At 44.9% G+C, this 17,962-nt stretch overlaps 1 protein-coding gene across 1 annotated transcript in view; it reads right to left on the reverse strand.

The window, feature by feature from the left end:
* TSSC1 (tumor suppressing subtransferable candidate 1) overlaps positions 1-17,962 on the reverse strand; it is a 178,028-nt gene that overhangs the window by 78,793 nt on the left and 81,273 nt on the right. The window contains exon 4 of the mRNA XM_018560505.1: positions 9,963-10,119. Within this exon, the coding sequence (XP_018416007.1) occupies positions 9,963-10,119 (157 nt within the window). The remainder of the gene's footprint in view (positions 1-9,962; positions 10,120-17,962) is intronic.

The following is a 17,962-nucleotide window of genomic DNA, read 5'->3' on the forward strand; positions in this document are numbered from 1 at the left end:
TTCGAGACATCAGGCTGGTACCCTGGAGCAGAACAGCAGCAGAGAGTATGTAGTAAATTGATATACTATTAATTTGCATTGCTGTATAATGAATTGCTTGGATGTTTAGTCCTCTACAGCCAGTGTCATTTCGCATTGCAGTATAATGTATTGCTGGGAATTGTAGTCGTCTATAGCTGATGGTATTCTGCATTGCTGTATAATGTATTGCTGAGGTTTGTAGTCCATCTACAGCTTCAAGTCAGTGGCAAAACTACCAGGATTGCAGCGGTCTCAGCTGTGGCTGGGCCCTGGCGCTCCACCGCTGTCCTAAAATCATTGGTCTGTATTGTTTTAGAAAAACTGTCACATGACACCAAAAAAAAAAGGTATCATGATTGGTATCGGTGAGTACTTGAGGAAAAGAATCGGTACTTGTACTCGGGTCTGGAAAAAATGGCATCAGTGCATTCCTAATGATAACAGTCCCCAGGTCTCAAACACAAACAGCAATAAAAACCTGGGTGATCTAATGCCCTCCACACTATAAAAAAGAGAGATTTGGCTTCTGTTGGACTTTCATTTTAAAACGGTCATGAGAGGAACATCGGGGCTGACATTGTGGACCTCCTTTTAAACATTCTACCTGACTGGCTGTAATCATAACCCCCTGGAGCTTAGAAAAGTCAAATAAAATGTCACAAGCCCTTATCTGTATGTTTGATCCAGATCAGGTCATGAAGTTGAAGTTACAGGGCCAACGTGACAGCCAAGCAACTGGAATTTTCTCAAGGACAGCTCAGAAATGGCAGCCTCCATACTTTTTTTTTTTATATAACAGATTTCCATATAATTAATTTACAGAAAATAATCTACCTTGGCTCAACCTGAAGAATGACTGATAATTATTTCAACTATATTTAACAAGTATAGGATTTTCATTGAAGCAGGGAAGAGGTTAACATTTTTGTGCGATTTTCACCCCTACTGGGAAGCTAAGTTGTAAACAGAGTACAGTTTTCCTAACATTAGCCATTAGCAGTGACAGCACAATGAGATATTTTAGAAATAAAATAGGACAGCAATAAAGAGAAGCCATGTGTCCTCGGTAATCTCTTTGCTGCTGGGTCTTTTCCTGTTACCCCACTGAGACTACTTTTGGTGCGAAGAAGGGGGCTGATACAGAACAGGTATGAAATGCCATCAGCATGCATACATGTGCAATGATCTTACTGCCCTTCTGGGACTGTGGCAGTACCATCTCTGTGTTATTATCCTTTAACTATTGTTGGAGCTGCCTGGGATCAGAGCTTTGTTTAATGCTGAGGAATGTGCGCAGAGAGACTAAAAGGAGGGTGCAACGGATTTTAGAGTTTACTGCTGCACTGCTCATGCAATCAGTTATTTACAGAGCATCTGTAGGGAAGGGAAGCTTGGCACAGCCATTTTTCACTATTATCATTATTTTTAATATGTTTTTGGGAAGAAGCAATACAGTTAGAGTTCCCATACCACAGGGAAAAGGTTGTCAGCATGGGAGATCCTTGCACATTAGTTTGTTCCGATGCCTGGCTGATGCAGTAAGATTTTGTTGGAGGGGTCACTGTGGGAAGTTGTAAGTGAATGCTGGTATGTTAGTAAGAAAAAAAAAAAGTGTGCCATTCAGCCACCTTGGCTGCTTAAAGTAGAACCACACATTTACCTGTCTCCCAAAACAGTTCCTTTCAATGCATGCCAAGTGTCAAGGTTGCCAGTGTGCTTATTTCAGCTCTCAACTGAACTTCCAAATGGATGGTGTCATAGCTGATCACATGTTCATGTAAAGCAGAACTACGCCGTCCTATCCTTTACAGCCAAGGAAGGTGCCATCGTATCCTCCATTTGGATTGCAGATGCTATAGTAGCAACTGCAATCCAAAATAGAGGCTAAGATGGTACCATCCCTGGCTCTAAAGGATAGGAAGGTGTAGTTCGGCTTTAAATGGACATTGTGGTGGAGTAGGTTAAAGTCCTCTGAATACACCATGTCAGATGTGTGGTGGAGTAGATCAAAGCCCTCTAAAGACACTATGTAAGATGTGTGGTGGAGTAAGATCAAAGCCTTCTGAAAACAACAGATGTGCTCGAGGACTTCCAGGCAGTTGGAACTGTCAGAGCAGAGCTATGACAGGCATAATACAAAAGAATGGTGCAGATTCCTCAGGCTTGCCACCTTTCAGAATGTACCACCACTATATGGTAACACATTCTGTCATGTCAAAACCTAAATACAAACAACTATGTGGCCAAAACGTTTGTTTATACCTGACCATGACACCTATAAGTGTTTATTGGGCATTCTATTCCAAAAATGTGAAAATTAATGTTAAGTAGCCCCCCCCCCGCCCTTTTGTGTGGCTATATGGTAACTGTCTCCAATCTCCAAACTAGGGATGCACCGATACTGTTTTTTCGGTACCGAGTGAGAGTACCGATACCGGTGCTTCCACTGGCATGGACTGCCAGAGAATCCGGCTCCATGTTGTCTGGCCGGCTTGATTGTGCTTGGCTGGGAAACCGGCTTCCAAGCCAATTAGCATGGAGCCGGCTTTCCGGCCAATCAGGAAGCCGGGAGGCGGGTCATTATTCGCCGCCCAGCTTCCTGATCGCACTGGAAGCTGGCTCCATGTTCCCCTTCTTCTGACCGGAAGTTCCAGTATCGGGGAAAGTATTGGAGCATTTGGGCGAGTACGATTACTCGTCCCAAATACTGGGTATAGGCACCAATACAAATATACTAATATTAATACTAATACCGGTGCATCCCTACTTCAAACCATATCATTATTGAGCTGGCTTTGTAAATCATGATGGAATAGAAAAGGGCCTTCACCAAACTGTCTTCATGTGGTTTGAAGTGCACAATTGTCTAAAATGTCTTTGTATGCTGTAGCAATAAAGTGATATTAAAGTCAAAAGGTTTTTAATCTATTTCAAATGCTGATGAAATCACTTACAATTGATGATGCTTCTTGTGCACACTGACACCAATGACGTTTATTTGGGTGGGGATTCCAATTGTGCACACTGACACCAATGACGTTTATTTGGGTGGGGATTCCAATTGTGCACACTGACACCAATGACGTTTATTTGGGTCCTATGAAGTCCCATACTTCCCTATGGGGATGGTTCCCACCTGGGCGTATTTTAGCCCGTGGAAACGCGCTGAAAAACGCCCTACGCTCCCACAAACAAGTACAGGAGCTTTTTTGGGGCATTTTAGAGAAAAATAAGGAGAAAAAAATCATACCGCCAGTGAAACGCGCGTTTGACTGAACAGAAAAACGTGCTAAAAAACGAGCAGAAAAAATACGCCCAGGTGTGAACCCAGCCTTACACACTGGCTCAATAAAATACCTTGGCTGGAGTTCAGCTTTAATAGAGATTATTTTCAAGTAGCAAACTTCTCCTATGACTTAGGAGCATTACATTTTTTTTTAAATGTCTAAGTTTCTGTTTTCTACCTAATTGAAGTTGTTTATTGGGCTTAGATGGAAATCTTACTATTCCCAAGATGCTGTAAGCATTTTCTTCCCAAGTTGCTGTAACATGCCAAGAAAATATATTCCCTGTGTAAGAAACCCTCTGTGACATGTATTCATGAGTGTAAAAAGGTATAAAGTCAAATAAAAGCTATCACCTACTAATACACAAAAATATAAAACTTCAGACAAATACAAATTATGATTTCCAACAACAGCACCTTAAAATCAACTGGTCATTAACATAACACTAGAGCCGTACTATAATATGAATCACAAAAGAAAAAAAAATACCGCTTATCTGCATTCTTTTTAGTAGAGATTGTATGCCTATGTGCCTAGCCTGCAGACAAGTGGACAGCACTAGAGAAAGCCTAGGACAGGGGTAGGCAACCTTGGCACTCCAGTTGTTGTGGAACAAGATGTCCCATGAAATGTCATGCCGTCTGTGAGGAAGCTGAAGCTTGGATGTCATTGGACCTTCCAACAGGAAAAGAATCTCAAGCATACCCCAAATTGCACCAGGCTTGATTGCAGAAGAAGTCCTGGAAGATTCTACAGTGGCCATCACAGTCACCTGACTTGAAGCCTGTAGAAAATCTCTGGTGTAATTTGAAGAAGGTGGTTGCAGCACACAAACCCAAGAATATTAGTGATCTGGAGGCCATTGCTTATGAGGAATGGGCTAAGGCCTGGTTCACACCTGGACGTTTTACAGCGTGTAGGAACGCGCTGAAAAACGCCCTACCCCCAAAGAAGTACAGGAGCTTCTTGGGGTGTATTTGCCACGCGCATCCATTAGGATACAGCCGATAGCCCTTTACACGCTGCTCGGCTTCCGGCTAATCAGGAAGTCAGGTGGAGAGTCATTACACGCCTCCTGGCTTCCTCAATGGGACTTCCAGTATCGGCGAGTACCAGAAAAAAACCTGGTATTGGTGCATCCCTAATGGTAACGCATGGCATTATGTGCAAAGCGGTTCCATGCATTTGTAATCTCTCCCCCCAGTGCACACACAGAGTAGTTGCCAATGCATCAGTGCTTCAGCACCCCACAACACATGGTGTGCTGCAAAGCTGCAGGTGTTTTTTTTTATGCGTCAAGATGCACTTACAGCCCATCCAATATAAAATCCAGAAAGGTAATCTAAACCCATTAAGAAAAACACAATAAATTGCAGCTTCCTAGTGTAGATGTGGTGGCTGAGGTAGTTTTCTTTTTTAGGCTTTTTTTCCCTTTATTTTTACCTGGTGATCCTGCAAATAACGCATGTCCAGTCCCTATATATCTACACTCTTGTCTGTATCTATGGAGGGAGTTGTGGTTGTAACAAAGGCTGTACTTCAAATATGTCTGCCTTTTGTTCGTCTCCATTACATGGTAGTTGATGACCTGAGCAGTTTTGCTGTCTTTTCAGTGCACAGGAAGCAACAAGAACATGGCATTTCAGGCAAGAACAAAAAGTATTTTCTGTACTTGCTGAAAATATTCTTAGCCTAAAAAAGAGAAACACATGCAGCCACCGCATCTAAGAACTGGTAGGCTCCAATAGATTACATATTCGTGTTTGTAAATAAACTTAAAAGTCTATCTCTAGGCAAACTAAAAACTACCCTAGCAGTGGGGCGACCTCTGTCCTGCAAGTGTCAGATACTGGATTATGTGGAGGGGTATAGTGAAGAGGAGTTTACTTATATGATCCTCACTCCTCAAGCAGTGGGCACTCTTTTCTCTCTCCTGGCTCTGGCTTGTGCACTGTCCCTCAGCGTCCACATGTAAAGCGCAGGGCTATGGGCCCTGCATTGTTTGTGATGACATTAACGGGTCTCTGACCACCAGAGCCCAGGGGGAAGAGGCCACAGGCACCAGTCCCAGAGCCTGTGGGAGTGAGGATCAGGTAGAGGGCCCTTTCCCACCATAAGCTGTGCTTATGTCACCAGTTACAACCAAGTTCAATTGGTGCAGCGCGGTGCCATGCAGTTGTACTGCATCACACCACACTGCACTGAAAAAAAAATCATGCTGTACTTTTTCAGTGCTCACCACTGCAATGCGTAAAATTAATGTTAAGTAGCCCCCCCCCGCCCTTTTGTGTGGCTATATGGTAACTGTCTCCAATCTCCAAACTAGGGATGCACCGATACTGTTTTTTCGGTATCGAGTGAGAGTACCGATACCGGTGCTTCCACTGGCATGGACTGCCAGAGAATCCGGCTCCATGTTGTCTGGCCGGCTTGATTGTGCTTGGCTGGGAAACCGGCTTCCAAGCCAATTAGCATGGAGCCGGCTTTCCGGCCAATCAGGAAGCCGGGAGGCGGGTCATTATTCGCCGCCCAGCTTCCTGATCGCACTGGAAGCTGGCTCCATGTTCCCCTTCTTCTGACCGGAAGTTCCAGTATCGGGGAAAGTATTGGAGCATTTGGGCGAGTACGATTACTCGTCCCAAATACTGGGTATAGGCACCAATACAAATATACTAATATTAATACTAATACCGGTGCATCCCTACTTCAAACCATATCATTATTGAGCTGGCTTTGTAAATCATGATGGAATAGAAAAGGGCCTTCACCAAACTGTCTTCATGTGGTTTGAAGTGCACAATTGTCTAAAATGTCTTTGTATGCTGTAGCAATAAAGTGATATTAAAGTCAAAAGGTTTTTAATCTATTTCAAATGCTGATGAAATCACTTACAATTGATGATGCTTCTTGTGCACACTGACACCAATGACGTTTATTTGGGTGGGGATTCCAATTGTGCACACTGACACCAATGACGTTTATTTGGGTGGGGATTCCAATTGTGCACACTGACACCAATGACGTTTATTTGGGTCCTATGAAGTCCCATACTTCCCTATGGGGATGGTTCCCACCTGGGCGTATTTTAGCCCGTGGAAACGCGCTGAAAAACGCCCTACGCTCCCACAAACAAGTACAGGAGCTTTTTTGGGGCATTTTAGAGAAAAATAAGGAGAAAAAAATCATACCGCCAGTGAAACGCGCGTTTGACTGAACAGAAAAACGTGCTAAAAAACGAGCAGAAAAAATACGCCCAGGTGTGAACCCAGCCTTACACACTGGCTCAATAAAATACCTTGGCTGGAGTTCAGCTTTAATAGAGATTATTTTCAAGTAGCAAACTTCTCCTATGACTTAGGAGCATTACATTTTTTTTTAAATGTCTAAGTTTCTGTTTTCTACCTAATTGAAGTTGTTTATTGGGCTTAGATGGAAATCTTACTATTCCCAAGATGCTGTAAGCATTTTCTTCCCAAGTTGCTGTAACATGCCAAGAAAATATATTCCCTGTGTAAGAAACCCTCTGTGACATGTATTCATGAGTGTAAAAAGGTATAAAGTCAAATAAAAGCTATCACCTACTAATACACAAAAATATAAAACTTCAGACAAATACAAATTATGATTTCCAACAACAGCACCTTAAAATCAACTGGTCATTAACATAACACTAGAGCCGTACTATAATATGAATCACAAAAGAAAAAAAAATACCGCTTATCTGCATTCTTTTTAGTAGAGATTGTATGCCTATGTGCCTAGCCTGCAGACAAGTGGACAGCACTAGAGAAAGCCTAGGACAGGGGTAGGCAACCTTGGCACTCCAGTTGTTGTGGAACAAGATGTCCCATGAAATGTCATGCCGTCTGTGAGGAAGCTGAAGCTTGGATGTCATTGGACCTTCCAACAGGAAAAGAATCTCAAGCATACCCCAAATTGCACCAGGCTTGATTGCAGAAGAAGTCCTGGAAGATTCTACAGTGGCCATCACAGTCACCTGACTTGAAGCCTGTAGAAAATCTCTGGTGTAATTTGAAGAAGGTGGTTGCAGCACACAAACCCAAGAATATTAGTGATCTGGAGGCCATTGCTTATGAGGAATGGGCTAAGGCCTGGTTCACACCTGGACGTTTTACAGCGTGTAGGAACGCGCTGAAAAACGCCCTACCCCCAAAGAAGTACAGGAGCTTCTTGGGGTGTATTTGCCACGCGCATCCATTAGGATACAGCCGATAGCCCTTTACACGCTGCTCGGCTTCCGGCTAATCAGGAAGTCAGGTGGAGAGTCATTACACGCCTCCTGGCTTCCTCAATGGGACTTCCAGTATCGGCGAGTACCAGAAAAAAACCTGGTATTGGTGCATCCCTAATGGTAACGCATGGCATTATGTGCAAAGCGGTTCCATGCATTTGTAATCTCTCCCCCCAGTGCACACACAGAGTAGTTGCCAATGCATCAGTGCTTCAGCACCCCACAACACATGGTGTGCTGCAAAGCTGCAGGTGTTTTTTTTTATGCGTCAAGATGCACTTACAGCCCATCCAATATAAAATCCAGAAAGGTAATCTAAACCCATTAAGAAAAACACAATAAATTGCAGCTTCCTAGTGTAGATGTGGTGGCTGAGGTAGTTTTCTTTTTTAGGCTTTTTTTCCCTTTATTTTTACCTGGTGATCCTGCAAATAACGCATGTCCAGTCCCTATATATCTACACTCTTGTCTGTATCTATGGAGGGAGTTGTGGTTGTAACAAAGGCTGTACTTCAAATATGTCTGCCTTTTGTTCGTCTCCATTACATGGTAGTTGATGACCTGAGCAGTTTTGCTGTCTTTTCAGTGCACAGGAAGCAACAAGAACATGGCATTTCAGGCAAGAACAAAAAGTATTTTCTGTACTTGCTGAAAATATTCTTAGCCTAAAAAAGAGAAACACATGCAGCCACCGCATCTAAGAACTGGTAGGCTCCAATAGATTACATATTCGTGTTTGTAAATAAACTTAAAAGTCTATCTCTAGGCAAACTAAAAACTACCCTAGCAGTGGGGCGACCTCTGTCCTGCAAGTGTCAGATACTGGATTATGTGGAGGGGTATAGTGAAGAGGAGTTTACTTATATGATCCTCACTCCTCAAGCAGTGGGCACTCTTTTCTCTCTCCTGGCTCTGGCTTGTGCACTGTCCCTCAGCGTCCACATGTAAAGCGCAGGGCTATGGGCCCTGCATTGTTTGTGATGACATTAACGGGTCTCTGACCACCAGAGCCCAGGGGGAAGAGGCCACAGGCACCAGTCCCAGAGCCTGTGGGAGTGAGGATCAGGTAGAGGGCCCTTTCCCACCATAAGCTGTGCTTATGTCACCAGTTACAACCAAGTTCAATTGGTGCAGCGCGGTGCCATGCAGTTGTACTGCATCACACCACACTGCACTGAAAAAAAAATCATGCTGTACTTTTTCAGTGCTCACCACTGCAATGCGTTGGTGTGAATTATACATATTGCGACAAGGTATATTGACTTGTCTGTGTGTTGGGGCTGTGCTAGAAAAAAGTGTTAGCCCCAATGGGGTGAATGGGCCCTAGAAGTGCTCTGCACCATGCCCCCTTAGACATAAACAAGCAGTTAACCCTTACAGTGCGGGGGTAGCCCCATTGCAATGTTTTTTTTTTAACCTGGACATGGGCTTTAACACAGCATGTCTCAATGCACAAAAACGTACAAATTTGAAGGGCTCCTAAAGGGAATCTTGCATTAAAGGAGACGTATTGCGTCGAACAGTGTGCTGCCTGCCGGGGGCGCGTGTTCGACACATTGCGGAACGAATTGACAGATTACTGGATGGGGTTGGGCACGACCCCGTTGTCATGGTGCACATTGGCACCAATTACAAAATAGGAGGAAACTGGAGTGTCCTAAAACAAGACTTCAGAGACCTAGGTGCTAGGATGAAGGAAAGGACCTCCACAGTAGTTTTCTCAGAGATACTGCCGGTGCCACGAGCCTCTCCGGACAGACAGCGCGAGTTGAGGGAGCTTAACAAGTGGCTCCGGAGCTGGTGAATGTAACTATGTATTGGGAGAGTAAAACATACTCTTCCCAAAAACTTTGAGCTGACCTGCAACACTGCAACTGTCACTCGTCTGCTCTATAGATCGAGAACTAAGCAATCACAAACTGCTCATGGTCTTCTCCCTGCAGAAGCAGTGCCTGTCAGTCGCCAATCTCCACAGGGATGCCCCCCTCCCCTCTCTGTTCCTCCATTGGAGGGACAGAGAGGGGAGGGGGCGGGCACAGCTGTCTCTGGCTATAGAGAGGCAGAGTCAACTGTCAATCGGGCAGCGGGGTGGATCCCGACAATATTGACAGGATCTTGTCCCGTAAATGTACTTCTGTGACACAAAAAAGAACTAAAGCCCCCAAAAAGTTTGGCTTTTGTTCTCTTTTAAGCTAAATACACCTTTGTAAGAAGCTCTAATGGAAGCAACCACTGTCTGAAATCCCATATCTGACTTCCGCTGCCCCCTGAACTACAATGCAGTATAGAAATAGCAGATTCTTCCAGAGCCTTTGCACACAGGATTTTTTTTATTCTTTAAGACAGACTCCCTTTAAGTCCCCAATAATGCAGTTCGTAGATGAAAGTATGCAGAACCCTACCAGGCCACACTGCTATGGGAGTCATTGTCGAGGTGACACAGAAGTTCCAAGGTTTGGGTGTTGTTTGATGAATCATCGGGGACTTCCTGGTTCCCTGCCTGTAGTTCCTTCGGTATCCTCCACACAGCCCCACAAGACGTGACTTTGCTGTCTGAAGCTGAACAACAGAGGGGAAGAGAGAGAGAAAAGGCACAGATCAGTACATGTAGAACACATTTGGAATGACTGTGCTCCGGCGTTCGCACAAAACACAGGAGCTATGCACAGCTGTTGCCTGAAATATTTAAGGCCTTATATTTTAATAAGCAGCAGAATGCAGTGCGGAGATAGAGGGAAAAGCCTGAAGTCGCCAATCAGTTCTGTGCAGAACTCGTAATTTGCATATGTTTAACCCAGTTTCACCGTGTTCTGAAGCCAGTCTTCATGTCTTGATGAAATTTTAATTCTTTTGGGGGTGGGGAGGAAACACACACACACACACACAGAATCCCCTACCACCATTCCTATTTTTGTTATGCAAATGAAGGAGCAAGCAAAATTGGCTCTTGTCAAGCAAATGGTTTGTATAGCAGAGTTATAACTCAATTACGGCCTCTACCTGGAGCGGTTTTAAAACCAATTCAGTTTTTTTGTGTGTTTTTTTTAAGGTGTTTATGAAAATGCAGCCAGTGCAAATATAACAAACACATCAGAAGAAATGCTTTTATTCCATCTCAGAAATATGCATAAAATAACAAAAGCAAAATAAACACATGATAAAAATAAGGTAAATATCCTCATCAAATCTGTAAAGAATGAAGACACATTAGATCTTATTTGGAAAGAAAGCCCGGCTTAAAAGGATATTGACATTTTGGGTTGAGCGGTGCCAGGGGTTTTATGCTGTTCGGGTTGGGAATTCTCCCACACTCTGCTTGCTGGTATAGCTGTGACATAGAGGACTGCTTTCCAGCTATACGGTCATCACATATTCCTATGCAGAAAACAGTAGATGGCGCCTCTGATGACTAGTGGGTAGTTTAAAAAGCTAAGCTGTCAGCGAATTATAGCAGAGCTCCGGGCCAAAATGTTCTTAAAGTGATATTAAAGGCTATCCCCCACAATGCTAGTGTCAGGACTTACCTTAAATGATGTCTCTTTATTCAATAATTTTCTTCCTTACTGTCCTTTTCAGCTGTCCGTACAGTGCTGGTGCCGGTATCTGATCCAGCGCTGACTCTTCTGTCCTCCTCTTCTCTGATGTCCCACGCAATCTGTGCGGGTGCACGCTGCTCCATAGACTTACCTTGTGTCTCTCCTCATCTCCCGGCTGAAGATCTGAACTGTGCATGCGCCCGCCCCAAGATCCTTTGCGGCTGCCTGAGACTCTTTAGATGTTTGGATGGGAGCGCGCGGCGAAGACACAGGTAAGTTTAACCAAGGCGCGCGCGAGCAGAATTTTTTTTTTACTACGGGCGGACGGCAAGAGGTTAAACCTGTTACAAAAGGTTGTTTGGGTTTTTTTGCATTTATCTACTGCTTGCTAGCTTCGCTGTAGCCGTCTAAGGATCCTGTGAGTCATCTCATTCTATACACCGTGTATAGGACATGAGGACGCTGAGGGACATGCCATCGTTGCAGCGGAGAAGTTAACAGGCTTCAGGGACCGCTCACACCAGTTGCAGTGCGTTCCGGCCCGATTCTGGCCAGAATGCACTGCCTCGCATTGCGGCCGGCTCACTTTTTAGTGGGGCAGGAGGGGGGCGCATCGACTGCAATGCGAGGCAGTGCGTTCCGGCCAGAACGCACTGCATATGGTGTGAACGAGGCCTCAGGGACCGGAGTAGCAGCCAGCTGAGAGGAGAGGAGTATAATTTGTTTGTTTTTTTTAGACAAAAATTAACACTTCACCCTTGGAGAGAGTGTGTGTGTGTGTGTGTGTGTGTGTGTGTGTGTTTCTTAACCCACTGCAATAATTCTGCCACATCATCAAGTTTCAGAACAGCTCCAAGTTTCTCAGCTCTGCTTCCCTGAACTTCCTGTTGAATACAAGATTACAACACAGGCCCTAACAGGGCTTCAGTTTCTATTCTCATCATAAGAACTTATCTGTTTTTCCTTTTGCAGAGGCATTAAGACCCAATACATTGTTTTAACCCCTTTATGACAGCATTCAGCATGTATGCAATGGAACTGTGGGTGGGCCTTAAAGCGGAACCCCAGGTCCTGTCTGGTTGCTAGACTGGTCCCTGCCGCCTTTCCAGCGGTCTATGGACCCTTGATGTCATCACATCTAATACAGGTCTATTAGACATGAAAATGCAGAGGGACATACTGCAGCCGGAGGGGGGGGTGGGGGGATGGCGAGGTCAGCAGTCAATGCCGCAGGACAGAGGATCAGGTGACTAGTTCTTCCTTATGTCTTGCAGTACAGGGATACTGCCACTGCAAGGGTTAATTTATCACAATCCTTGAGTTCTTCTTTAACACCAAGCTGCTGAATATATGCGTCCCTGTGTTGTTGTGGGGTGCGATCAATCGGCATCCCAGAACTATGACCAAGCAGTCACTGACAGCTCACGGTCAACTACTGATGACTGGGAGAAGTTAGGAAGGGCTCCTGATTGCATCATGGCTGGCAATGACAGTGAATGAATGAATGGGAGCCCCTCCTACTGGCCTCCGGCTTCATGGCCCACTTAAAACACCAGCTCCTACCGTCAGCAAGGGGTTAATCTAGAAGAGGCTTGTTGGGGTTTTGTTTGCGCACTGGGGTTATGTTCCATGATAAGTTTAAATGGAAAATGGAAGTTGGTGCAGTTCTTCCATTTAAAGTAAAAATGAGAACAGTATAAAATCGGAGACGGATGTTGCTGGCATACGATCTAGATGAAGTAGCTGGAAATTCTGCAAAATGTCCGCTATACATTAAGCGTTTGTCGTGACAGAAAGGATTGGAGAGTTTTGCGTGGAATATTTTGCATGAAGAATATGTAGGATAACTGGTCTGGATTCTGATTATAGCTGTGTGGGGACTCGTTAGCTGCCATTACATCTCACAGCTGTTCAATCATCCGCCTTTTGTTCCTTACAGCCTCTCATGCTGTGTAACCCTCTGACTGCCAGGCTCGGTGCCCATCAACACGTTTTACTGCGCTCCCCAGCTCTGGCTGGTGAAATGCGACAGCGAAGGAATTTTCCGTTATCCCTGCCTAACATTAGTCACACTCCATCAATGACACAGAGTTATGCTCCAATTTACACACCCAGTACATACTAAATGAAAGGAATCGTTTAAAAGGACACCTCCAGTCAGAATAATAATCGCCAGCAAATTTACATTATGTTGAGGTATGTGGATGAAAGTTTTAAAGCTGAACTCCGGGCACAGAAACCTTAATTTATATATATATTTCCCAATAGCCACAAAGGATATTAATCCACTTTGTATGTACCAAATGCCTTTGGAAACTCACTGTGCTGTACGTAGCCTGTGCAGAGAGCAGAGCTGTGGGAGGAGCACAGCAGGCCCACTCACCAAAGGCTACCTACAGAAACTACAGAAGGGGGCGAATACAAGACCAGTCACCCTGCACAAAGAGAGAGAGAGCAGAGCTGTGGGAGGAGCCAACAAGCCCCGCTCACTACTTGCTACCTGCAGAAACTACAGAAGGGGCGAATACAAGACCAGTCACCCTGCACAAAGAGAGAGCAGAGCTGTAGGAGGAGCCCAACAAGCCCCGCTCACTACTTGTTACCTGCAGAAACTACAGAAGGGGGCGAATACAAGACCAGTCACCCTGCACAAAGAGAGAGAGCAGAGCTGTGGGAGGAGCCCAGTAGTCCCCACCCACTACAGGCTACCTGCAGAAACTACAGAAGGGGGCAGATACAAGACCAGTCACCCTGCACAAAGAGAGAGAGAAAGCAGAGCTGTGGGAGGAGCCTAGCAGGCCCCACTCACTACAGGCTACCTGCAGAAACTACAGAAGGGGGCAGATACAAGACCAGTCACCCTGCACAAAGAGAGAGAGAGAGCAGAGCTGTGGGAGGAGCCCAGTAGGACCCACCCACTGCAGGCTACCTGCAGAAACTACAGAAGGGGGCGGATACAAGACCAGTCACCCTGCACAAAGAGAGAGAGAGAGCAGAGCTGTGAGAGGAGCCCAGCAGGCCCCACTCACTACAGGCTACCTGCAGAAACTACAGAAGGGGGCGGATACAAGACCAGTCACCCTGCACAAAGAGGCTCTAGAGCAGTGGTTCTCAACCTTTCTAGGGCCGGGACCCCTTGGTAACATTTGCCAAGTTGTGGTGACCCCCAAAGGTAAAATTTAGGGATGACGCGGCTGCTGCAGCGACATCTGGAGGTGTGGCAGAAGAACTGACACTGCTGCGCTAGGAGAGAGCTGAGGAGGACTCTCACCTTGCACAGCGACCCACAGGTTGAGAACCACTGCTATAGGCAAAGATAGGACCGGGCTCTGCAGCTGGAACTAGAAGAATTGGATTTAAAGTGTGTTATATAACGTATAAGTGGGCTATATAACGTATGAGGTACATACTCCGCAGTACTGTCACTGATAGGGATGGGCTCGGGTGAATTCGCAGCTCCACGTGCTGAGCCCGCCAGGAAGCTGACAGTGCCAATCACAGGCACTGAGACATTTCCCGATCTCTGCAGCTGTGGACCGGGAAAATGGAATGCATAGCTAGAGGTGTGTTTTACATATTTTTTTGCTTGAATACATACATATTGCACCCGCCCTCTGCTGCTGGGTGCAATCACTAGAAGGGGACATGATGGAGAACTTCAGGTCCCCCTCTGCTGATTGGCAGCATCAGAGGGCGGGTGCAATAGCTAGTTTGCTATTGGCCTTTTGAAAGTGAATAGCCAATAGGAATCTAGCTATGCATTTCTATGGTGGGGTTTTTTTTCTGACTTACGGCGGTCACCGATTTAAAAAAAAAAAAAAACAGAGCAGAGAAAGGTCCCGACCTTTCCGGGAGAAAGTGTCTCTCTCCCGGCGGCCAAGAGCCACTAGGCGACCCCTGGCAAATTGTCATTCGACCCCCGAGGGGGTCCCGACCCACAGGTTGAGAACTGCTCTAGAGAGTCAGAGCCAGCTGTCAATCAGGCACCAAGGTGGATCCCAATAATTTTATCAGGATCTTTCTCTGCTACAACACGCCTCTGCACTGTCAGCAAATAGTTGGCAGTACCTCTTATATGCTGAGCTAGGGTCAGAGATGTACATTAGTAAATGTACTCCTGTTACCCAAAAGAGAACTATAGCCAAAAAAAAAAAGGTTTGGTTATACTTCCCTTTTGAAAACATTTCTGGACACCACACTGCAGATTATTACCATTTCCTGTTCCGCAGATACCAAGATGGTATTTTTTTTTAAAACATTTCATTAATTTTCAATAAAACAGAATGACAAAGCATAAAAGGAAATCACATATTCATGTCACATGAATGCAAATAATTTAAAAAAAATGGTCTTTTAAATTGTATGGCTTCAAGATGGTATTACACTGATTTTCCATGTTTGGACATCTTTCTACCAGCATACATCCGTATGGTGGCTAAGCATATGCTTGCCATAACTAGCCAGGAGTATAATCCTCTGGTAGTTCCAACTGTCCTAGGGTTTTGTCTAGCCTCTTCTCCATTTCGTGAGTTTGAATGGATAGATTAGAGCGTACAGCTCTACCCCTGTATAATGATGTAATATGAAAGATTCCCATTTCATAAAAAAGTTTGTGGAGTACCGATCAGGGTCTAAAGTGGCTTCGAGTCTTTCTTTCCACATCAATGATGTCAGTGCCATCATAAAATGTTGGGATGACGGCGGTTGCATAGAAAGCCAATGATGCATAATTATGCGTTTGGCTAGCAACAGAGCCACATAGATCCATGCCTGTTTCATCCTACTGAGTGTGGGTAGAGGGTTCCAGTAACTAAAAAGAGCCAGGGTTCACGGATTAAAGGGAGTCCCAGTATATTGGACATGTAGGAAGTCCCAGAAAGTGACAATATGTGGACAGTCCCAAAGACAATGTCTGAGAGAAGCCCCCCCCAGGGTACATTTGGGGCAAGCTGTTAAGTATGGGCTCGGAGCTTTTATTTTATAAAATAAAAAAATCAAAGGCATAGTATGTTTTGTGGACTATCCTGAAGTGGGTCTCCAAGATGGTTTTAATACCTCCCTCAAGTTTGTGCAGGGCCGGTGCTAGGATTTTTGCCTAGACAGTCAAAGTTGCATTTTTGCGCCCTCTCCCAGACCCCCTGTAGCGCTGGGCCTGCTCCCTATCAGCATGTTTTTTTTTCTTCACTTACCTTCGGTGCGGGAGAGCAGCGGCGAGTCAGCGCTGGTCCAGTGGGAGGAGCTCCAGGTGGGGTCCTAATTTAGCTGGCTGGCGACTGCCAGAGGTGCCGTGCGTGTCGGGATCCTCTGGCAGTCGCTGGCCAGCTAAATTAGGACCCCACCTGGAGCTCCTCCCACCGGACCAGCGCTGAAAGTAGCACCAGGGCCTGAGTTTGTGCCAAGTGGGGAGGTTTGTTTGCTACAAATGCAAAACAAATGGCAAAAGCAATCATCGACTCATAACCAGCTTTAAAGCAAAGTGCACATTGGAGGGCTTTAAAGCTGGTTATGAGTTGATGAGTGTGTTTGCCATTTGTTTTGCTTGACTGATTTGGTGCAGTGACACACTTGGGGTATCAGCTGCCGCTGTGATGTGCGGGGCCCCTTGTGTGTCCCTGTGCCTTTAAGGAGGTTGGGCTGCCTCCTGGCGAACCTGCACCAAATCCTATCTTTTGCTACATGTGCTCCAAGATTGAGACTCTCATAGTTTAGAGTTAGGACCGCACTACACAGAGGGGCCTTGACGCGGCTGTGCGGCTTTCACATTTTCTGCAGAAGACGTGCATCTAAAACCTCTGTTTTTAACCTTAGCGGTGAGACAAGTTTTTTTTGCATGCTGGCTGGTTTAACTGTTTGCTAGAAATAACTGTCCTTCTCCAGGCATTGGGATCAGAGGAAAATCCCACCTCCAGCACTCCTGTATATGTATTCCCCAGTTACTGCAGTGATTAGGGGCTTACTATAGAAAACCTCAGGAGGACAGAGCTGAGGGTGTCTGAAAGGTCACTAGCAAACCTATGAATTGTTATCAAGAATGTCCTTTACTGTATAAGGAAAATTCACATATTAGTCTCAATTCACAAAGCTATCATACCAGGATAACAATACTTCTTTTCAAGAAAGTAACAGTTATTTTCAGCTAAGTCCAATATTATTATTAATCATATATATTTCAATCATATATATTTCCACTTGGTCTATACCATCAGAGTAGGTATTGAAAAAAAGGAAACTATATACAATCCTGTTTGTGCTCAATACAACATATTTAAAAGAAAAATGCCTGAGTGCGATATACATTTGTACCATCATGCTGTAAAAATTGAAGCTATATTAATAGACATATTTATATCTGCCAAGATCTGCCCAAATCTAAATAGGTTTCCCTGGCAAACCTGACAACAATGTGTTAATAACTTGTCATAACCATCCCTCCTGCAGGGAATCAGAGAGCTCTGTAAATGCTGGCATCCTCAGCATCTCTGTTGCAAAGTCTTCTCTGTCTGGTGCTGTTGTTTATAAGTGTGGTAAATGCACAGTGCCATCTAGTGCATGATTATGGAAATACATAAGGGCAGCAAGGTTTCATATTTCTGTATGATTCCAACGCTGCCATGGAGAGAGGAGGCAGAGAAGTCAGACATATAGGATGTTTTTTTGATGTTTTTTGTATTTCATTGACTGATAGAGCGGTGTGAGCAGCAAATATTGGGTGTCATCACACAGAAAAGGCCACTCTTTCTCTGAAATTGCAGTGTAATATTACCAGAACAGTTAAGGTATACATAATGCATGATCTGTGCATGCGTTTGTTAGAAATTAGCCCCCAGATAGTTTTTGTAGACTTCCTATGTATATAGGAAGTGGGG

The sequence above is a fragment of the Nanorana parkeri genome, unplaced genomic scaffold (assembly GCF_000935625.1).
Source record: "Nanorana parkeri isolate BGI_ZX_2015 unplaced genomic scaffold, ASM93562v1 scaffold460, whole genome shotgun sequence".
NCBI lineage: Eukaryota > Metazoa > Chordata > Amphibia > Anura > Dicroglossidae > Nanorana > Nanorana parkeri.